This window comes from Epinephelus fuscoguttatus, linkage group LG23, assembly GCF_011397635.1.
Source record: "Epinephelus fuscoguttatus linkage group LG23, E.fuscoguttatus.final_Chr_v1".
NCBI classification, from domain to species: Eukaryota; Metazoa; Chordata; class Actinopteri; order Perciformes; family Serranidae; genus Epinephelus; species Epinephelus fuscoguttatus.
The window spans coordinates 14,791,183-14,815,129 of NC_064774.1; the positions used below are offsets into that span (position 1 = coordinate 14,791,183).

General features: G+C 40.5%; 1 protein-coding gene across 1 annotated transcript in view; it reads left to right on the top strand.

Moving 5' to 3' along the window:
* Window positions 1-23,947, top strand: part of actn3b (actinin alpha 3b) — a 51,641-nt gene that overhangs the window by 24,752 nt on the left and 2,942 nt on the right. The window contains exons 2-20 of the mRNA XM_049568420.1: window positions 3,393-3,507; window positions 5,562-5,681; window positions 6,658-6,744; window positions 10,197-10,284; window positions 10,524-10,602; window positions 11,407-11,488; window positions 12,037-12,122; window positions 12,368-12,460; window positions 14,198-14,428; window positions 14,955-15,102; window positions 17,431-17,581; window positions 19,254-19,362; window positions 19,562-19,702; window positions 21,217-21,399; window positions 22,163-22,297; window positions 22,480-22,659; window positions 22,770-22,916; window positions 23,207-23,272; window positions 23,415-23,573. Of these exons, the coding sequence (XP_049424377.1) occupies window positions 3,393-3,507; window positions 5,562-5,681; window positions 6,658-6,744; window positions 10,197-10,284; window positions 10,524-10,602; window positions 11,407-11,488; window positions 12,037-12,122; window positions 12,368-12,460; window positions 14,198-14,428; window positions 14,955-15,102; window positions 17,431-17,581; window positions 19,254-19,362; window positions 19,562-19,702; window positions 21,217-21,399; window positions 22,163-22,297; window positions 22,480-22,659; window positions 22,770-22,916; window positions 23,207-23,272; window positions 23,415-23,573 (2,400 nt within the window). The remainder of the gene's footprint in view (window positions 1-3,392; window positions 3,508-5,561; window positions 5,682-6,657; window positions 6,745-10,196; window positions 10,285-10,523; window positions 10,603-11,406; window positions 11,489-12,036; window positions 12,123-12,367; window positions 12,461-14,197; window positions 14,429-14,954; window positions 15,103-17,430; window positions 17,582-19,253; window positions 19,363-19,561; window positions 19,703-21,216; window positions 21,400-22,162; window positions 22,298-22,479; window positions 22,660-22,769; window positions 22,917-23,206; window positions 23,273-23,414; window positions 23,574-23,947) is intronic.

Below are 23,947 nucleotides of genomic sequence, written 5' to 3' on the forward strand. Positions count from 1 at the left end.
CCCTCCCTGATCAGCAGAGTCATTAAGAGCACACCTCTAGCTCCTATAATAAGGTTTATTTTTAAAAATTGTAATTTATTACCTTGCCTACAATATCGCAACATATTGCCATATATTGAATCATGACCCCCGTATCATGATACTTACCGTATCACCACATTCCTGCCAATACACAGCTCAGGTGTGTGGAGCTGTGTAGTGCAGTTTTCCCTTCACTTTATTTCCCTACTGTCTCTCATTCAGTCACTAGTGAGGTTTCTCTCTGTCAGAAACACCTTTTCCTTCTCTCCCTCCCTGTCACCGTCTCCTCTCTGTCTGTCTCTGGTGCTTTGCATCTCTGTCCACCCATGTAGATCTACAGTCACGCTCGAGTGCAGGCGATAGACACGGACGCACACACAGATGTAACCGTACACCCACATACTGTACAAGGACATATACATTTTGATTTCTAGAGTGTTAAATGCTCTCTGCTGAAATGGAAAATGTATGCTCTCACCTACTGAGTGCAAACCGTGTTTCACTGCTAATTTATACATCTCTCTCTCCCTGTCTCTCTTTCTGTCTCTGCATAGTCTCTCTCTCCTCACTCCGCCCACACTATCATCTGTAGTTAGTTATTCAGCTCATGTACTTATTCTGCTTCTACACCCACACATCCTCCAAACCCTGGCAAAGTTTTGGCTCTACAGTAGCAGCCCTAGCACACACTCGCACTCTTGAATGCGAACACACACATCCTATATTCACATTGGAAGCTAAACGCCATGAAAGCCTCTCAAAATACCATTCAGAGATTGATTGAATGGCCTGATGGAACCAATTGAATTGTCCCCGACGTGCACGACCGACGCCATTAGGCAATTTTCCAGACAGACCAAAAGCAAGCACTCAGCGGCTGAGAGCCATTTACATCACCGTCTGCATTCTGCCCATTACGCACGGCGGCATCACCTAATGAACAGTTTGGTTTCTAAAATGAGAGATGTGGCTTTTAAAAGATGCAGCACATACTCTTGCAAAATGCTCGACACGACACACGACCAAATGTAGGACTTTATGGCAGGTAACTTCCTGGCTTAGGGCCATCACACTAATAGAGTCATTGCACTACACTTGAATGACAAACTCCAGTATGGGCAGCGTCAGGATCTGTTGTTTGTCTGCAGGACAGTTAATTTATGTGATGGCAATAGCAATAAATTGAACTGAAACTGAAATTGAACTGAACAAATGCAGAAAGGAAGGTGGAGAGGAAATCCTGATGTACAGGGTTATTAAACCCCAGTAACAAGTACTGAGTTGTAATCAACCAGTCTGATGTGTGCAGAGGTTTGTGTGGTCATTTGCACATCATTTAATGACGTTAAACACAGTGGACAGCTGTGTGTAATGGCGCTGTGCCCTGCTCTCTCAAATGGGAGGCTGCATATTTATTAACATGATGCTGGATTTAATAAACTGAAGGAGATGCTTCTCATACATGTTACAAACTTGGCTCACAGTTTGCAACAAAAGAGAGTCTACACAAACAATTTAAGGTACAAAGGTGATTTATTTAAGTAAATCTATTTCAAAATAAGAAGTAACACATGTTGTCGTGTCATGAGTGGCTGCAGTGTGTGTGTGTGTGTGTGTGTGTGTGTGTGTGTGTGTGTGTGTGTGTATGGGTGTGTATGTAAAACAGAACAAATGAAACAAAGGCAAACCAAACTACACCATGTTGGCCATGTGGCAGTCAGCTGCTCAGTCAGGGAGAGAGAGAGAGAGAGAGCAGGCTGACAACTGAGGCCTTTTATAAAGTAAGACCACACCCTCAGGTGTGGCCAGGAAGATTGGATGGCCCGCCTCTTCAACCACAAGGAACAGCTGTGAAGGAACAGACACATTAGTAAGGCCGTCACATACAGTATAAAGCAGCTGCAGACAACATATATTGTAAGAATCACTCATTAATTTATCAGATAAATGTAGACAGTTTTACTGGTGTTCCTGCTCTAACCACATAAAATATATTCTTGATGCTGAATTAAATACAGCTAATGGCTGCAGACATTTTGATTAAAATTGTCTATTTTCTGTCAGTGTCAAAACCCATTGGCCATCGGTATGATGCCAGTGGAAATCCACGCCAAGACTCTTGACTCTCTTCTGGCGCTGCTCATTTCAGCTAATCTCTGTACCCCAATACGTGCAGAAAAATTCGAGGGAAAGATAATATCAAGCTGGCTCCTCATTAGTAGATTTTGGCCAATGCATTACGCTTCTCCACACGTACTGTTTCCTGCTGTTAAATGTGATTGGTCAATATTACTCGGACGACAAACAGATGTAATATGTATTTTTATGTAATATTGTTCTTGTGTTTCTTTAACGGTTCTACATGTGAGATTTTGAACAACATTTATGAAACAGCAAACATTACTACTAGTGGAGTAATGGCGCCCTGAGCAGAGAATGAAGTCACACTTCCTCTGTGTTTGTTGTAAACCGAGCTTCTCTGTTATTTGTTTTCGCAGATGTTCCTGCTGTGCGTCCATGTTAGTGCACGTGAGCCCTTGTGTGTATTTCCCATTAGCTAGCTAATCACCACTGACTTGCACTGTGCTAACACAGCAGTTAACGCTGATAAAGCTGTCCTGTCCCATGTTGTGGGACAGTGTCATTGTGGAACTGTAATGCCCTTTGGTTTCCCCCCAGGTTAACATTGTCAACTCTTACAGCACCGTTGCCATGGTAGCATTGTTGCAGCTGTTAGCACCATTAGCGTAGCATCCACCATTTTAGCTCAGTCACCTCCATGTTTCCCTGTGATGCCAGAGATGAGAGCTGTGTGCAGGCAATCTAGGCCCAGACTTTGAATACCGTATATAGCTCCTTTACATTTCTCTTTTACTTTGTTATCAAATTCAAAGTAAATTTCAAGTAACTGATGATAATGGTGACCAGCTTTTGATGTTATCCTCAGAAAAAAAAAGGTACTTTGTATTTATAATGTTACAGTATTTTTGTATTCCTCCAGTGATTGCCACAAGATGACTTCCCAAAACAGACAAACAAACTGAATAACAGCATAAACCAAAAGTCAGTTACATCTTGTTCAGGGCTGTTGAGTCAACAGTCAAACTGACATAAATGTCTCAGTCTGTGTGTGTGCGCGCTCCCTCCCCGTCAGCAGCCACAGCCATAACAAGGTCACAAATTGAAGAGGACAGTTCAAGCCTTGCTAAGCAGTTTTGACCCTGCTCTCAAGAGGGAAACATCAAGCTGTGTGTGTATATACGTATGTGTGTGCAGGTATAGTTGTGTTGCTAGCTGTCAGTGTCTGTGAATGTATTCGTCACACAGTCAGATGGTTGACAGTGCAACCCTCTCTATCTTCTCTCTCTCAGACCTTCACAGCTTGGTGTAACTCCCACTTGAGGAAGGCCGGGACACAGATTGAGAACATTGAAGAGGATTTCAGAAATGGCCTCAAACTCATGCTGCTGCTGGAGGTCATTTCAGGTGGATCTCATCAACACACTCACACACACACATTTACTGTTTACTTACTGAGTCATTGTGGATGATATACTGTATTTATCTATGATGTAATGCTGTTTGGAAACTCTTGAGTTCGGGTTTGATCATTTTTGTCTTTTATTTGGGACTTCTATGCAAACAAACAAACAAAAAACAACTTCCTCACATGTGACAACACTTGAGTCAAAAACGAAAGACTCAAAACTGTAAAACTAAAATCAAATGAAAGCTTTAACCTTCCCGAGAACAGTAATTTCAAGTGTTCTTGCAGATTCACTCTCCCCCTCCATGTCTGGCCAAATCACGTGACTTTGCGAGGGAGCTAGATTTTTGTGATCATGTAAGAATCATGCAAGAATCTAGCTTTGATTTGCTACATATCCTGCCCAGTATAGATCCTGAGGAGCAACCAGTATTGCCAAATATCTACCATCTACCATTTCTACTGCCGCATGGTATATACTGTCATACTGCACAACTCCAACTGGTGCATATCATGATCACTCTAAAGTTGAAGACATTATGAGAGTGGAAATTGTTTTTTACAACTTGTCATCTTATCCATCATCATTTTAGCCACAATTCTTCTCAGTTATGGTAACGTTGTACCCATAAGCGTAACTTCAGAGACACAGGAACAGCCTAAAGCCTCTACCCAACACAGACGATTGAATAAATAAAAGTCAGTTTCAATTCAGTTATTAAAAATCACCTATATTAAAGTAAAAATACAGTAAAAATGACTACACCAATAGACTATTGTAACATCTGTAGGAATGAAAGCCAAACAGCAGAAATATTGTCTGCGTTATATGGTTGTGTATTGTTTAAAAAATTATGACACAGGTAGGACCAGTACTCTTAACTTTATACCAATGCCAGTAGAGTACTTATTTGATACCTTTTATTTCTACGTCATTCTATACTCATGTGAATAAGCGCATTCAGTGGCATAAAAATCTTCTTTCTAGTTTGTCCGAAAATAATGCTTCTAAATTGTATGCAGTTATTTTTATCAGACACCGCTGTAGTAGTAGTAGTAGTCAGCCATATTTTCAAAGGTTTTCGTGGCATCTCTGCGCGCTAAACGGCTAACTCCATCAAATACTCCGGGCCACACCACAGACTGTATGGGTTGTAGCTGCAGCAGTTGTGGGCCAGTCACATGTTGCAATAAATTGAAAAACCCCTTGCTGCAAGCAAAACCATACAAATAAGGATTTTTTTTCTAGATCTTGGAACAAAAGGGATCGAATGCAGATGTTGTTAAACTGGAGGAGTTACGATGCTACTTCGTACTGGGTTATTTTGGTCCATAGCTCAAAGGTATCGAGTACCAATACTCCTCTCGGGTTGGTTTACGAAAAGCTGTTTTTCTAGGAACCTGAGCTCAGGACTGGGCAGTATAGTGAAAATCAAATATATACCTCCATATTGATGTTGCGCCGATATTTTAAGGTTGATTACTGGTGCTTTGACAAAATATTAACACTGAGATTTTAGATAAATAATCATCAGTAATGTGGATATTATTAAGTGGGTAAAAACAAATAACAGCTGTCTGGTTAAGTTAAAAGATTACATCACTTGACTACAATGTAGCCTTTGAAACCAAGCAATTACAACACTTAGGATATCCAAAATCTAAGACGATATAGTCTCATATCACAGTATAGATATGATATTGATATGTTGCCCAGCTTTACCTGAGCTTATATATTATACTTTAGACGTACTGAAGGATAAACCCTGATGAAATGTAATCACAAAGGCTTTAACTAATGGTTGTTTTTATTATTAATTAATCAGCAAATTATTTTCTTGGTTTATTGATTATTGTTTGGTCTAAAAATGTCAGAAATTCTAAGAAAATATCTTTTTTCAGATCTTAAGATGACATTTTCACATGTTTTGTTAAGAACCAAAGAGATTCAGTTTTGAACAAACCCTCACACCTGAGAAACTGGAGCCAGAGAAGTTGCCTGTTGATTGACCAACTGAATTTTGTTTTGACTGTCGTGAATTATTTTTTTCAGGTGAGAGGCTGCCCAAACCCGACAAAGGCAAGATGCGTTTCCACAAGATCGCCAACGTGAATAAAGCTCTGGACTTCATCTGCAGCAAGGGGGTCAAGCTGGTGTCTATCGGTGCTGAAGGTAAGAGTCCTGCTCCGACTAACAACGTCCCCTTTTTATTAGTTTCCTCCCTCCATTACCTGCTTTTGTCTCTTTTAATTAATATACCAAGGTCACACAGTATTTGCATTTCTTAGACCTATTTTTGATCACCAGATGGCTGCTGAAGTTCACAGCGTCATGAGAATTTAGATGAGATGAGGCAGTGAGGCAGGAAAGTAAAATACAGATCACCCAACTGAGAACAAACACGAGGTATTAGCTGCAATACACAAGTGATTTAATTTAGTCTAAAATAATTTGATGTACTCTAAGGTATTTGAGGTTATCCTGGATCAGATCACAGCACATTAGATACATAATTCAAATAATAAAAAACTGTTGAGGTATGTTATCATTTAAAATGTTTGTCATTGAATATGATGAAGGAGAACTGCAGCAAAATCGCTGTAAATTAACTGTACTAACGATAGTAGAGAGATACTGCATCGTGAATGAAGAGATGAAAGGCAACAACAGTATTAACCAAACTGGTGTATAATTCAAATAGTTTCCACATTGACATTTAAATAATATTACATATAACAATAATAATCTGTTAGTCCTCTAAATCTGCATGACTCTGAACAGTTTTCACCCCGCTGGGTTCAGTCAGTGTAACATCAGACTTGAGAGTTCACAAAAACAAGCTGAGAGGTTCGCTCGTGCAACACTCACATCACAGCACTTCAAAAGCAGTTGGTGGATTTTCGTGTAACTTTATTTTACTTAAATTTTCTTCACTCTTAATTGCAGTTGAGATTTCTTTTGAGCCTTCAGGCTGCGTGAAATTCAATTTGTTTCAACAGCAAAAGCCTCAAAAGGCGTTCAATTAAAGTTGATTCAATAGCAGACAGAACTTCTAACCTTGTAGGGAGTCACGACTGACAGGCCGGCTTTTGGTCTTTTATATTTTGTCTTCTTCTATTAATTGTTTGTGTGTTGTTGTTTTTTACAGAAATTGTTGACGGTAATGTGAAGATGACCCTTGGTATGATCTGGACCATCATCCTGCGTTTCGCCATCCAGGACATCTCTGTGGAAGGTGTGTGTGTGTGTGTTTTTACATACACTAACTTAGACTTTTGTAATAGAAATAGTAATTTAACAACTTCAGGATGTTTTTTGTAGTCAGGGTGTTTAGTGGTTAAAGCAATAACAGCAACTTGTCTTTTTCACACTTTGGTCTTTGTACGATTAAAACAAATGAGATATAGTGTGTTAATTAGTGAGCTTTCGAACAAAGAGCCAGGCTAACTGTTTCCCCCTGTTTCTAGTCTTTATGCTAAGCTAAGCTAACCAGCAGCTGGTTATAGCTTGTGGAGAGCGGAAGTTCATTTCTAAGAGGATTTGTCATCTATAAAGGTTGTAAAACAAATCGTCGTAAAAATGTGGGGATCTTTTTGACCTCTGAGATGACCTCTGTGTACTTCCTTGTAGTTTTACTGTCTGTAACTCAACTCAGCACGGGGAGAGCTTTCATTGAAGCTCAGTATGAAGGCTCTACAACAAATTGAAAACATGACATGACAGCTGTTTTGATCCGGTAAATATCTGTTGTCAGTCAGCCTGGTGAAGGCAGTTTGGCTGGCCTCTGTCCTTTTGAATGACTTTGAATGCAGGTTGGAGATTCATGATGATTTAAAACTACTTTATCCATGGCGACGACAGTATCACTTCCAGTCACATTGCGGGACAAAATATGACGATGTCTGCGACATAACAAAATTCTCCAAAGGAAGTTTTGCGCGACACTTTATTACAACACATCATTACTGTTAAATGACACTCTACAAAAGTGCTGCACATCAAAACGTAAATCAGGCTTTACCCTTATCTTTCCAAAATAGCTGACTCTGTGTTGATGATGACACATTTCTACTTCCTACACACATGCTAACCCTAACCCTTCTGATCCGACACTTAGGGCGTATTCACACCTGTCTGTTTGTTCCGTAACAGGGAGCGTTTCCTCAAAAGATCGGTTCGTTTGGACATATGTGAACACAGCAATCGCACTCGGTAGCGGAACAAAACAAGCGGTCCGAGATCGCCTAGAAGAGGTGGTCTCGGACCGCTTCCATTCGACACCTGTAGCGGTTCGTTTGCAGTGAGAACACAACCGACACAGCAACCGACACAACTGACTCATAACTGCGGTTCATCCTCCAACAGAGGGGCGCAGTGACGCACCTGACTGCCAACCGTCAACCAAAACAAACAGAAGAAGAAGAAGAAGCACAGTTTACTAATTAGATAACAATTATCTAATGAAGCTTACCTGATGCACCGTCTGTAGTGTCGTGTGAGTATGTGATGTGCAGACAGTGCACCCATCAGAGCCCATCAGAGCCGGCGATTCCTTGATGCGGCACGTCTTCTTCTTAGTAGATGGAGTAAAACATTATTTTCCATGCGCAGTCTGGATTCCCGGTAGTAGTGGATATTTTCTTCATGCAGATAACACTGGTATATTACCCACAGAAACGCGCAAAAACAAACTAGCCACACACGCTGTTTGTGCTCCATTGTTGCTGTTTTTCCCCGGCGTTTTCCTTCCGGGATTTCTGACCAATGAGAGAACAGCTGCTCCGCACATGGCGTTTGTTTACAACTTTGTTCCGCTACAGACTTTTGCCTTGTGAACACAAACGACCCAAATTAAATATGCAAACATTGTATCGATTCAGCCTCTGAATCGGAACAAAGCAAACGAGCCACAGGTGTGAATACAGCCTTACAGACACATAAGCGTACCAACCACCACGCCAACTCATGACACATGTATCACTGCATGTAACAAATAAATGTTAAACTGCATTGCAGCAGTCGGTTAGAGTGGGTGATGGTGACATATATAGTTTGGCTCGTTTAAAGTACAAATTTCAGAAAAAACAGATTTCATGCTTTTATTCATAAAAATATTATAGCCTTCCTGCTGCTGCCGTGTATTTTCAATTATAATGTAAGGAGATTTTTGACCAAAACTATTGAAGCTACAATCACCATGTCTGTCGTATGAGCACAACATACAGACCCATGTTTACATTTCTTTGTCGTAACAATCACAATCTCACACACTACAGCGGAACGAAATGATGTGATGATTTTACGAAACACTAGGGCTGTCCCGAGAACCATTTTTGGTGCTTTGAAGCTTCAAAACTTGTGGCCATTGTTCCCAAACTTTGCTATTATTGTAATTATGAGTCTGAATAGAGATGAGGACAAAACTTCAAGAATTTCCCTTTTTATTGAAGCAAAAACAGCCACAAAATATGCCTCAAGTAGATTATATTCGTACCCCATAAAAATGAATTTGCTCATAGGTATGCCCATAAACTAATAACAACATACATCGACTGTAGCCTATGTTAATGTTGACTAAAGTTGGATTACTTTGTCTAATTTCATGGGCTATTATTTTTGGGTTCAGATGTTGATTACCATTGCAACAGTAGAGGCTTCACAGCATTTGGGACAGCCCTACAAAACACTCACTGAATACAACGGGCGGCTGTGGCTCAGAGGTTCACTAATCGGAAGATTCTATCCCTGGCTCCTCCAGTCCATTTGTCGAAGTATCCTTGAGAAAGATGTATCGTCCATCGGTGTGTGAATGTATTAAAAACTGAGTATGAGGTGGCACCTTGTATGGCCACCAGTGTGTGAATGTGCGTGTGAATGAATGAATGTGGTCAGATGACTAGAAAGGCGCTATACAAGTGCAGGTCCATTTACGAGTTACCTTTGTCTTGAAAGGACATTACAGTTAAGCAACATCAACATCACAAGAACCGATAAAACTACACACACTTAGCTTATTTACTTAGTGAGTTTCACACATCAGTCCCATGTGAGTCTCAGGCCCATGTGCTCTGCATCCTCTCAGAGTTTCCTGCTGTATATTTACTGCACTGTGTGGTTTGTTGCATACTCGTGTGCAGTAAATCAGATTCTACAAATCAGTCCATCTAACAAATTTCCCTGAACTTCATCTGCACCTCATGTCACCCTAACCAGCCTTCATGTTGTCAGGCAGGTCAGCGCACAATAAATTCTTGTTTATAAAGACTCAGACCTTGGTCACCCCGTCCCTCCTCGCACCTGACCCTCACCTTCAAGTCATCTTCTTTAGCTCCTCTTTTATTGCTCCTGCTCCTCAATATCTGCTGCTGCTGTCATATATGCTTGACTTCTCTGGCCATCAACCTCCTCCGAAACTCTCATAACACCTCCACTCTGCACAAGTGCAGGAAACAATATCTGCACTAGCCTGACTTTAAAAGTAAACTTAGTTTACAAATATATCGGCTACAGACAAAAATCTGATACCAGATCTTAATCCATCTTTATTGTGGTGTCTTAATTTTTTTTCACTTTTCACCATTCAGTCTATCTCTCTGAAAACACCCTCCTTTCTGGTATAATAATACCTGAATAAGTTGCATATACATATGTTTTTCATCTGTGCATCTCCCTCCCTTTGTTTTCCAGAGACCTCTGCTAAGGAGGGTCTGCTGCTGTGGTGCCAGAGGAAGACTGCCCCCTACAGGAACGTCAATGTGCAGAACTTCCACATCAGGTGGGTCTCTAACGCCGAACTGTGGCATTAACAGGGAACTGCAAACATCCTTTTGTTTTTCCTTTAATGTTTTGCCTTTCTTTTCCAAATCTGTTGTTCCTATGTAACACCTTCCTAACACCTTTTTGCTTTCTCCTGCTCTCTCTTTCCCTTTCCATCCTCCTTTATCTCATAAATCCACCTTTACTCTTTCTCACTTTCTCACTTCATGTGGCCCTCCTGCTCTTCTCGTGGCTCAGTTGGAAGGACGGCCTGGCTCTGTGCGCCCTCATCCACAGACACAGACCTGACCTCATTGACTACTCCAAACTGAGAAAGGTGCCCTGTCGTTCCTTCCTTCCTTTTTTATCTTTTCTCCCTCATCTATTTTGCTTTATCTTCTCCTTTTGTAACAAGTGAAGCCGTTTGATACTCTGCCTCAGAATCAATGTTATTGAATCTGCTCATAGATCTTTTATGCTTTATTTCAGTACTCTGTTTTTTTGCATTTGAAATGCAGTGTGTCTGCAAGATATGTAGTCTAGAACATAGTGAACAGAGTGTTGCAATATCAATTCTGTTGTAGTTGGACACAAAAGATTTGGTATCCTACATGTCCAGATTCCCAAGCTCATATGTAAACCAGTAGTTCATATTTGAAGCACAAATAAGTCATAATTCAGTGTATTGTTGGACCAGTTAAGGATTTTAAAAGTCAGTACCAGTGCACTTGGATTATAGCTGTCTGATATTTTGTCCTGAAAATGTCAGTATTTCAGTTTAACGGGCTATGAAAATAATAGAAAAAGTAGTTTCCTCTGGAGCCGTGTTCCTCCTCACTGTGGTCAGAAAGCAACGTGTACACATCCTCCCTCCAAAAATGTTTGGACAAGTGCTTCAAACAACACAAGAAGGAAACAAAAATGTGATCCACACACTGGCTTGCCTGCCAAAACCTGTCTGAGAATTAAACATTGCTTTGTAAAATGGCTTTAATACAGTGTGTGAATCCTGTTTCTGTTACTGTCTTCTCAATGTGGACCATGATACCGGCTGTTATTCTGATTCTTGATTCTATTATAATTGGTAGTGCAGTGCAGGCCAATAATGCGCATGTCTGACAGTAGTTGTATCTGTGTGTAGGACGACCCCATTGGTAACCTGAACACTGCTTTCGAGGTGGCTGAGAAGTTCCTGGACATCCCCAAGATGCTTGACGCTGAAGGTGAGTGGGTGAAACAACAACCAGAATGACTAACCTCTGCAGGAGGTTGTGTGTTTTAGTGCTGACACACACCGATAACCTCCACTGCAGACAAGTACAGCACATAATGGCAGATTGTTCAAGGACAAGAGGTCCTTTTACTTGAAATTCAAACATCAGCATTAAAAAAAGATAATGCATAAATTACTTTAAAAGGATCTATTGAAGCACCGATGGTTCTGACCTCAGAAATGTTTTTTTTTTTTTTTTTGTAGACAGAATGGCTGAAATGACTCATACACACAACAGTAAAACATAATGGTCTTTAGTTTATGCAGGCAATCATTGTGTGTGTCATTTTATATTCAAATGAGCAGCATTGCATTTTTAATTGAAAAAACATAGATATTATAAAAATGTTTAGTTTTAAAGCTGCTTTGCAAAATATTTAGGTGACGCAGTATCAGGCAAAATAATAGTCTGACTTCATGTGTGCTTCTTCTTCACAAGAAATAAATGTTCAGAAGCTTTTTGTAATATTTTAATAGCCATGTTTTCTCCACCCTAAGATATTGTGAACACACCCAAACCTGATGAGAAGGCCATCATGACCTACGTGTCCTGCTTCTACCACGCCTTCGCTGGCGCTGAGCAGGTCAGATTATATTTTATTTTTACGTTGTTGTGTTTATAGTTTAATATCTTATATAAGGCTGTTTGGATCTTGTCGCTTTGTGTATGGCAGCCGAAGTGTTCTCACTTTTTATATAATGATGTATGAAACATCATCAACCTGATATAGCAGCTCTCCTAATGAATAAATGTGAGAGATTTACTAATCTTGGTTGTTATGATTCGTTGTAAACGTATATTAATTGTTACTCCCGCTCCCTCCCTCAGGCTGAGACCGCTGCCAACCGTATCTGCAAGGTGCTGGCCGTCAACCAGGAGAATGAGAAACTGATGGAGGAGTACGAGAAGCTGGCCAGTGAGGTGAGAAACCGCTGCAACCAAATACTCCCACTCTCAGTCTGTCCTGCACATCCTCCTCTGCAGCAACACTTTAATGTTCCAGCAGTGTAAACTCAGTGTTTTTCTCCTTAACATGACACGACTCCAGAATCACCGCAGGCACATCAATAGTTTGAAATGTTACAGTTACAGAAACTTATGAACAATAACAGAACAGTATCCAGAAATCACAATAAAGATGAATGCACTCAGGTGTACACATATTATCAGCATATATAACCTGTTATAATCAGTTTAATTTGCCATTAATTCTTAAAGGGTAGCTTCTGTATTTTATTAACCTGGACCCTATTCTCCCACGTTGTTGTGACTAATAGGAACATCAGTTGTTGAAAACTGGAACAAAACAGTCTGCAGTGCAGCAATTATCGTCACTTGTGCTTGCTTCAATGTAGTTGAAGTGTTTGTTTTTGCCACTGACAGGCTCATATTGTTATATAGGTGTCTGACAACATAATGAAAAGGATCCCTACAGAGTAAGACTTTCTTGTGAAAGAGTAAGATCCTTTTTGTTTAACCAGAAACAGCCCGAAATTGCTACTGCCAAACCCACCAGACTCCATTTAAATAAACAGTAATTTTATCATTGTAAAACACACTTCATTAAAAGTCACATTAAAAATCACCAACTCTGGTTTGGTTTAAATAAACCCTTATTTCTACCAATTAGATGTGAAAATATACTGACTCTGTATGTGCTAAAATTACTGTTTATTTAAATGGAGTTTGGTGGGTTTGAAGATGACAATTTAAGGGCTGTTTGTCATTAAACAAGAAGGATCTTACTCTTTAACAAAAAGGTCTGTCTCTGTAGGGATCCATTCCATGATGTCAGGCGCATAGAATAACAATTTGCGCCTGACAGTTGCAAAAACGAGCACTTTAAGTGGACTTCAAGTGACCGTGCTAACATACCCTGAGTGGTAACATTGTGGTTTGTTTTGTTTGTTTTCCCCAATGTTCCCACTATTAATTTAGACACAAATCATAGCAAAGTGGGGGCCAGGCTGAAAAATAGCAAAGTTACCCTTAAAGTTTGTGACAACATTTCAACAACAAGGCAATTTAAAGTGCTGTATCCTGAAATCCTGCATAAATCCTGTCAGGAATACAAAGCTATTGATTAGATCTAAGAGGGTGTTCAGTTAAAAAAGTATGGCAGCCACTAATTACGGTCATTATTGATTATTTTATTGAGAATAGTTTTAATTAGTTTAATTTCAGTCAATAACATTTAAAGAATAATGACAAGTGGGCATCAAAGCAGTTTTACATCTTTAAGCTTCAAAGTGTTTGTGTTTCTAAAGCTGTTTTTTGATCTACAAATAACTAAAACAGTGAAGTTACAAGGGATTAAGAGACTTCAACCATGATAGAAAAAAAAACTGACAACAGTGTCTTTGTAATTTTGCTTGTAGACAAATAGTAAGAAACAGATAGACGTGGGGAATAGCTGACATTTTACAAATCTAAAATCCAAAGGAAAAACCACCTGAGACATGAAGTCACCCAAATCCATATGCGATATATCCATATATTTTGTACCAACGACAGCCTTGACGGAGCCTTGAAGTACTCTTCCTAGTATACAACAAAGTGATACAGTGGTAGGACAGCAGATTGTAGGAAAAATATATATACAGGACATAAAACTAAATACTACAGACAAGAATAATTGACTTCCTCATCTCTCTGTAGCTGCTGGAGTGGATTCGCCGCACCATCCCCTGGCTGGAGAACCGCGTGGCGGAGCAGACCATGCGCGCCATGCAGCAGAAGCTGGAGGATTTCCGTGACTACCGCCGCATCCACAAGCCACCCCGCGTGCAGGAGAAATGCCAGCTGGAGATCAACTTCAACACTCTGCAGACCAAGCTGAGGCTTAGCAACAGGCCCGCCTTCATGCCGTCCGAGGGAAAGATGGTGTCGGTGAGCTGGACAGATTTTTAGCTTAGTGTATTATTGTTGCTGCACAGTGTCGTAAATTCTCAGGCTTTGAGATCAGTTAGAGGATTACTTCTTCCTTTGTTGTTTTCCATTTCCTAAAGCTCGTAGAATCCTTCGACCCCCCTGCTTTGTGATCCAACAAAAATAAGACTGTTCTCTCAGCTACAAAGTCCTCACCCAACAACAGCAATTTGAACTAAAGAAATATAGAAATAGGTGGAAAGAATGCACAAAAAAGAAAGGGAAGCAGAAAGCATAGAACATGCTGAGTTGTGTTGGATAGCTCATGTTCAAGTCGGCTGAAATGCAAAGCGGCTGCAGTTCATCTGCAAACAATGGGGCACTAATTCTAATTTCTCAGAAATTTACATAGATATTAAAGTGTTCTCAAGGCACACAGTTTTTATTCACATTCTGAACACTCAGTTCACTCAAACAAGTGTCAAAAGAACATTGAGAAGTCCTTGTTCTCAGCATTCAGAGATGATAAAGCCTCTCTCTCCTCCAGGATATTGCCAATGCCTGGAAGGGTCTGGAAGGGGTGGAGAAGGGTTATGAGGAGTGGCTGCTGACTGAGATCCGCCGCCTGGAGAGACTTGATCATTTGGCTGAGAAGTTCAAGCAGAAGTGCAATATGCATGAGTCGTGGACTGCAGGTAGGGCCAACAGAAAGGTGTGATAAAACATGATTTTCAGGGTACCGGGACGCACGTGTGTTCTTAGATTTAAGGTGAAACTTTCTGCCTTCAGCAGAATGATGTTAAAACAGCTCTCTACTGTCAATATTCATCATATCATTCTGTACTGTGAACCTCAACCAACTGCAGAACTACTAAGCAAAAAAGTCATAGTATTGTATGTCGTGAAAAAAATCAGTTAAGTCCTAGTATAGTATGTAATAAAAATCAGAAAAGTCAAGGTATGTAATGAAAAATGAAGGCCTTCAAAATGTCTATGTATCATAAAAACTTGTCAGAAAAAGTCATTAAAAAGTCACAGTGTAGTATGTCATTAAAAAGTGTATAAAAATGTCCTAGTATAGTATGAAATTAAAAAATTGTTTAAAAAAAGTCATAATGTAGTATGCCCAAAAAATCGTAAAAGGAAGTCATTGTATAGTATGTTATAAAAATCATTAAAAAAAATCATTAAAATAATACATTACAGAAAAAAATCTTTATAAAATCACAGTACTATATGTCATAAAACATTTATACTGTATTACAAAGCCATAACATAGTTTGTCCAAAAGAAAAATGTAAAAGTCATTGCATTGCGTGTCATAATTTTTTTTAAACTCATACAGTTGTTGGTCACACAGAGTATGTATTAAAAAGCCAAAGCATAGTAAGTCCAAAAAAACACAATTATGGTAAAATATATAATGACAAAAATGATTTTTGTCATCAAAACGTCATAGTATAGTATGTCGTTCAAAATTGCATGACAAACTCATAGTATAGTATGTTAATCAAAATTTTATAAAAATGTCGTAGTATAGCATGTCGTTCAAAATTGCATAAAAAAAAGTCATTGTATAGTATGTCGTTCAAAATTGCATAAAAAGTCAGTATAGTTTGTCATGAGATAAAAGTGTGATAAAACTATCTGTAGGCGTACATGTAAATAATAACATGCTACAGTGAGTCAACGGAAATGGCTGAGTGCAGTAGAGTGAGGAAAACAGATCAGAGAATGAACTTTAATTAGACTTTCAGTGTTTCCCACAGGACAGGAATCTATTCGTGGTGGTGTGGTCCTGGTGGGGGGGGGGGGTATTAAAAATATTTTTCAATACTCATCTGTGTGAAGAAGTGAACATCCAACGTCAGAGTTAATTACTAACGAGCAGAACCACACGGCCGGGCTCCACCGGCTGCAAACCTACGTCACGTCAGCGTAGCGTCGCGGCCATAGACTGTATAAATTTGGGTATTCATTTGGGCTCCACTGACTGCGTACGGAAGCGACACGTAGAGACACCAGCGGGGTTGTTTACTGTTTGCCAAGCCCAGAGGCTGCATGTAGGCTGCATGAAATGTTAAAGCATTTTCCACCTAAGTTATTGCAAATATTTGAGTTATCTACAAGTTTACTGTACTGTTTGTCATCTACTCGCTTTCAAATGTCCGCCACGGACATTTACACAATGTCACGGATAAACATGGATAAATGCATGGAAAAAATCATCACATATCACCTCTGATAATGGTTTATTCATTTAAAAACACATTGTGCTCGTTTAGCACACTATTTCATATAGTTTTTATCTGCTGGAGGGTCGCGTAGGGGAGCATAGCGCCACAAAAATAGAAGAGCCGCATAAAACAGAGAGTTGTCGTGCCGCTCCCGTTGCCAGTGGAGCCGCTGTAATTGATTAACAGGGTGGCGAGCTGCTACGGGACTCGCGCTGCAGTTAACATTACTAACAGCGTGAGTTAATGTCTCTGCACATGTTGAGCTTCCAGCTATGTTAATACAGACATAGGCTAATAAAACAGCTAATATAACATGATGAGTTAGAGTTGTTCGGACCACTTTTGGACTTCTTTGCCCACATATTTGTACCGAGAGGTCTTTGGATCCGTTCTGCTACTACGTCTACTTCTTCTTCTTCTGGTGGACCAGGTGCGTTAAGTGCATCTTTACGATGCATACTGCCACCTATTGCACCGGAATTGTAACGACAAGCTACATTCACAGACACTGAGTCCCATTATAATGTGTTTATGAGCGAGGTCCAACAGGTAGCGCCAAAAGCAGAAAAATCTATATGTGGCAGAGATAATTTATTCGTGGCGCACCGCCACAGATAAATGAATGTATGGGAAACACTGACTTTTATTTGCGACAGCAGGACTGTTTCATCATTTACACATGTCAACGTATCACCATATTTTTTCTCTGTATAAATATAAGAGCTTGTAGTTTTGGTCTGTGAAGATGAGGTAATAAAACACACGTTAAACATCTGTGTGTTTCAGGTAAGGAGGACCTGCTGTCCCAGAAGGACTACGAGTCGGCATCTCTGATGGAGATCAGAGCCCTGATGAGGAAGCACGAGGCGTTCGAGAGCGACCTTGCCGCTCACCAGGACAGAGTGGAGCAGATCGCTGCCATTGCCCAGGAGCTGAAGTAAGAAGCTTGGACAGAGACACACAGAGACATACAATTCTTGTTCATGTTTTGGGTGCTTTAATTTAGTATCATAGCAGTTTAACAGAGGTGTGTGTGTGTGTCTTGGGGGGCTTTTAAGGACACAATGGGGAGAAACTGTGAGGAGGAGGAGAAACAGGAGGGAGTGAGGAATGAGAATTGAGATGATTAGATTGAGGGCTTATATGGAGACTGTAGCAGGGATAGGAGAGGAGAGAGTGAGCGACTGAAGTGTTTCGGGACTCTTAATTGTCGCGATCAGAGAGATATGTTGAGAGGAGACGAGGATGTGAATACAGCGAAGAACAAAAGTGGGAATGAGTGGAGAGCATGTTAATGAGAGAGATAAAAAGATGAAAGGATGAGTCATGAAAGAGCAGAAACCTCTGATCTCACTGTTTCGTTATTCCTCACCACTCCTCTGGGCCTTTTCCACAGATAGTTCTGATACCACCTCTTTGATGCTATGTACACCATAATGCTGAATATGTATGCATGCCACACATAACTTCTCATTCATTACTTTTAATGCAGATGTAAATGTTCTCAGATGACCCCTCATAGCAGGATGGGATAGCTCATGTAATGGCATGAAGCGCGCCTAATATTTGGGGGAGTATGTGAGTTGAACTTTGGGGAATGTAATAGTTTGTCAGAGGGCCTTTAAAAGGTGGCAGGTGTTTTGCATCTTTACAAAATGCCACACAGAAGGTCAGTTTTGTTTGAAAGACTTACACCTATGTGATGTGCTCATAATTATTCTCTCCCAACACAAATCATAAAAATGTGCCAAAAAGTATGTAATAAAAAAAATCATATGAATTTAAAAAAAAATGTAATTGTAATTAAAAATGAATGAATTCATAGTATAGTATGTAAATAATTTAATTAAAAAAGATAAAAATCCATAGTATAGTATGTACATATTTTTGAAAAAAAATAAAAATCCATAGTATGTAAATATTTTGGAAAAAAAAATATCCATAGTATAGTATGTAAATATTTTTGAAAAATTATAAAAATCCATAGTATAGTATGTAAATAATTGAGAAAAAAAAAGAAAGTCATAGTATGTAAAGAATTGTGAAATTTGATAAAAATCCAGAGTATAGTATGTAAATATTGTAAAATTTTCAGTCATAGTTTGTAATAAAATAATAATGAGTGTTTCTAAGGTCAAACTGCTCTGCAGTTGATTCCAGTAATGAGGTGCATAATACCATAAACCAGTCTTCCCCAGCTCAGTGTTAGTGTGACAGACTTTTAAAACCAGTCTCTCCTGTGATCTGGTTCTATGTCGATGATTTTGGTGCACAACTGAGGATGTTCGGTATCCTGGTGTGTAGATGTCTTCTAGCTGCCAGTGACGTCAAGCCAACCTTTTTATATATACATACATACATACATACATACATCTCCACATGAAGCCACAGTTTAGTATGTAATAAAAAAAACTCATAGTCAAAGTACATGGTTAAACAATCAGAAAAATGTCATTAAAAAGCCATAATATACATGTAATAAAAGATCAATATAAATTGCACAATGAAGCCATAATATACATTTGCCAGTCTGTGTGACACTTATTTATTTATTTTTATGAGTACAGAGGTTTAATGCAGCTGTGTTTGACTCTTGTCGTCTCCTCCAGTGAGCTGGACTACCATGATGCTGCCTCAGTCAACGCCCGCTGCCAGGGCATCTGTGACCAGTGGGACAACCTGGGCACCCTCACCCAGAAGAGGAGGGACGCACTGGAGGTACACTCTGTGAAACACTCACAATACAAACACAACACTACGGCAGCGAGGTAATTAAGGTGACAGTAGTAAATGGGTCCTACAAATTCCAAAATCTGTTTTTAAGTAAGTTAATCATCTCATTTCATTTTCATAACAAGCCAGTGCCTCTGTCCACGTTATGGTTCTTGTAACACAAGTCTTGACTGTGTGTCTGCAGCGTGTGGAGAAACTGTGGGAGACTATTGACCAGCTGTACCTGGAGTTTGCCAAGAGGGCAGCGCCCTTCAACAACTGGATGGATGGAGCCATGGAGGACCTGCAGGACATGTTCATTGTCCACAGCATTGAGGAGATTCAGGTACAGCACAGCCTGCATCATACATGCACGAAGACACTGTATATTTTCAGCTAGGGATGTCCTGATGCGATACCTCTATTTTCCTCGATGAAACAGCTGCACAGTGCACACGTCAAGTACTTTAAAGTTATTATACTCGATCCAGTGTATGTGTATGACTGAATAGCTGCAGTGCATCAAGACAAAAAAAACATGCGTCTAAGCTGTTCCTTAATGTTTCTTACTTTTTCTTTTTACAAAACAATAGTATATAAAATAACAAACCGTCCCTTTAATCTTTCTGGCTTTGTCGCTGTCTGGAGGGATTTCCTCTCTCCCTTTAACAGAGTATACTCCGGTGTTTGTTGCTTCGGTGCAGCCTCTGTTACCTGGATGGTCTGTATTCAGTTGAGTGTTTATTTTTGTCACCTGTGCATCTTTTGCAAAGGTTACATTACTAAATCAGCCTACTCCTACTGACTCTTTGCTTTTGGGGCATTTGGTGCACTTGCAGTAACATGGTGAGTGTGACAGACTGCTGTCTGTCTCTCTTCCACCTGCGGTGAAACACTGCAACAGTGTCAATGCAAAGTGAAACGCACAAGAGACGCTAAAACTTTGGTAAATTACATAAACATTTAATTTTGCTGTCCTTTATGGCGTGTGGTGTTTTGCCGCAGGTGAGGCTCATATTTATAATGCCCATACATGGGAGCTCAGCAGAGTGGAGAAGAGATGGAAGTTGCAGAGTTAATACTGGCTGCACTCGTTGCGCACTGTGCATGAAAACTTAGTCAGTAAACACACCTGGCCCTATATAGATAAATACAGCCGATACTGATAAGTTAAAAATGCCAGTGGCTCCGATATTGATCTTTGAGAATGGATCAGGACATCCCTAATTTCAATGTTGTCTCAATATACGTATCTCTACTTCAAAACACAGACGATTATTTGCAGTCATTTACCTTTTTATAGTTAAGCTGTAAAATCACTCGTTTGTTATGCTCGACTGTTTTGCTTTAAGAGCTCCACATGCAGTCCTTCTGTTTGTAGAGTCCACTCATATGCATCATTAAATCCATTGAAAGATATGCCATTTTTCTCTTAACGATAATTCACCAAAATAAACCTGAATTGTGACCAGAAAAGCAAAAATTATAGATGTACAAACCCAAATGTCTGCACTGACAGGGACTCTAGGAGTCAGTATTAAAGAGAAAAGAGTGAGCAGGAATACATGTCAGTATCTCTCCTGCTGTTTCGGACACCCTCAGGATGGAGGTGGGAAGTTCTGGCATGTGACATTTGAGAGTTTGCATTCATGAGCCAACTTCTGACTTGGCAGTTCAGTCAGCAGCACACGAATGCACCTGTTTTGGCAGACTTTTCTGTTTGTTCAAATCTAACAGAAAACATACAAAAAAACATTTTGGGTGAGTTTTGGGTCACCCAGAATAACGTCTGTAAATGAGAAACATTCCCAGCACCTTCACTCACCAGTCAAGTGTAACACTGATCTAATCTGTCTCTAGAGTCTGATCACCGCTCACGACCAGTTCAAGGCCACTCTGCCCGAGGCCGACAAGGAGCGCATGGCCACCATGGGCATCCACAACGAGATCCTGAAGATCGCCCAGACCTACGGCATCAAGCTGTCTGGAATCAACCCTTACACCAACCTCAGCCCCCAGGACATCAGCACTAAGTGGGACACTGTGAGTCACATCAAACACACCCAACAATCACCATGTGAGACTCATAGTAAGGAGGAGCATGGGAGATAACAAAACAATTAAGCAGGATCACCTCCTGAATCTGCTTTAATTTCTCTTTAGCGTGAGTTGACATAATGTAAACCTTCACACAGCTGCATTTGGCCATCTGGCTAATAATGAGTCAGCGCATACACAGCGACAGGTCATAAATAGTGCAGCACATTTAAGTTTGAGTGTCACTGAATACTGCAGAACACAGTCTGTCAGAGCAGAGTGACACACTTCTGACCATCTGTGCTGAAAAAATAGATTCAGTTCCTGTAGGATTCATAAACAAGCCGCACTGTTAACGTGTCATTAATATAGGCCTATATTTTATCTACAAGTGCACGTCACACACTGAGCGAGCCGCCTGTTAATGACGCTGTGGGCTAATGGGCACGTAGCTACTTCCATGTTTCAGATGATACGTCATGTTTGTAGTCGACCAATGAAGATGAGTTTACATATCACCTTGGGTTCGTCCTTCACCTTCTCAAAATGATCCCACACTTTGGATTTCCTGCCCGACATGTTATTAACTAGCCTGTGTGATAACCGCAGGTACTGAGCGTGGCCACTTCCTGTGTCTGTCCTTTCAAATTAAATTCCCACATGGTCCAGTCATATAGAATTTGATTTATTTTGACCCTTCTGGTTTTCCCTAAAGTTGTAAATGGTACCTTGGTTTCACAGTGGTTGGTGTTAATGTGTCCACCTGCAGGTGAAGCACCTCGTTCCCCTCAGAGACCAAATGCTCCAGGAGGAGGTGGCCAGACAGCAGGCCAACGAGAGGCTGAGGCGCCAGTTTGCCGCCCAGGCCAACATCATTGGACCCTGGATTCAAACCAAGATGGAGGTACGGTGTTACTGTGACACAGCAGGGTGTCAGGGGTAGAAAAGGAAACTGCAGTTTTACTTGAGTAAGGTGTAAAAGATTCTCTGTAGTTGTCTAGGATTGACCGTACAGATATAAAAACAGACTCTCTTTAAGGACTTGCCCTTCAGATGTTCTGATTCTCCTCCTCTGTGCGCCTGCAGGAGATCAGCCACGTGTCTGTGGACATCGCCGGCTCCCTGGAGGAACAGATGAACAGCCTGAAGCAGTACGAACAGAACATCATCAACTACAAATCCAACATCGACAAGCTGGAGGGAGACCACCAGCTCAGCCAGGAGTCCCTCATCTTCGACAACAAGCACACCAACTACACCATGGAGGTACTCTGCTGCAGCTTTGGCGTTCAGCCGACCCTCCACCCTCCACCCTCCACCTCTTGTTTCTTTGCTCCAATCGTATTTTCTCTGCCTCTCTTCCTCCATGGCTGCAGCATGTGCGCGTGGGCTGGGAGCAGCTGCTCACCACCATCGCCAGAACCATCAACGAGGTGGAGAACCAGATCCTGACCCGCGACGCCAAGGGCATCAGCCAGGAGCAGCTCAACGAGTTCAGGGCCTCCTTCAACCACTTCGACAGGGTGAGGCGTTCACTGACCTTGAAAAGGAATCTCCCACTATGTGGATGTTGGATTATATTGGGATTATTCAGTCATGACAAACAGAGAAATACATAATAAACAACACAAACCACAATGTAGAGCTTATATCTTTATTTTTGAACTTAAAAATCAGTTTGACAGATAATTGTGAATTTTTTTTTGTCCTAAAATGTAGCGTTAATGCTCGATATTCAGTAAGAAATTAAAAAATGCGCATTTTTACGAGCTGTTCCAGTGATAAAAAATACAAATGTGTTTGTCATTTGCAGAAGAGAAACGGCATGATGGATCCAGACGACTTCCGTGCCTGCCTCATCTCCATGGGTTACGATCTGGTTAGTACAACACGTCTTGTGGCTTCTCCTTAGTTTCATTTTGTTCAGGAAGTTTAAAACAAATTGAAATCTGACGGTACATAGGTTTCATTTTTAACTGGTGTTTTGCTACTAACTGATACGATCCTCGTCTCTGTGACAGGGTGAGGTGGAGTTTGCTCGCATCATGACTCTGGTGGACCCCAACAACACAGGCGTGGTGACCTTCCAGGCCTTCATCGACTTCATGACCCGCGAGACCGCCGAGACTGACACTGCAGAACAAGTCATGGCCTCCTTCAAGATCCTGGCTTCAGACAAGGTAAGCAGACACACACAGCGTCCTGTTAGCTTTACACCAACACAGTAGTTACAGTTTTGAATGAGACAAGTATGAGAGGTAAACATGATCAAGTTTAGAGGTCAAATCTGATAATGCTCAAAGGTTCATTACAACTATTCTTACTTAGATAGTTTTGGTCATCATTACTGTCTGTTAATATATCGTACCCACCCAACTGCTAATATCTGGGAACACTGACATCGCTACAACAAAGTCCTGCAGTCACCTGATGTCTTGGCAATGGAAACAAATAATTTGTTTAGTTTCTAATAGTCTTCTGAGGTGTAGAAGACATCAAACAGTGAATAAAATAATCTTTACCTCACTAAATTCTGGATTCTAATTGTGCAAAC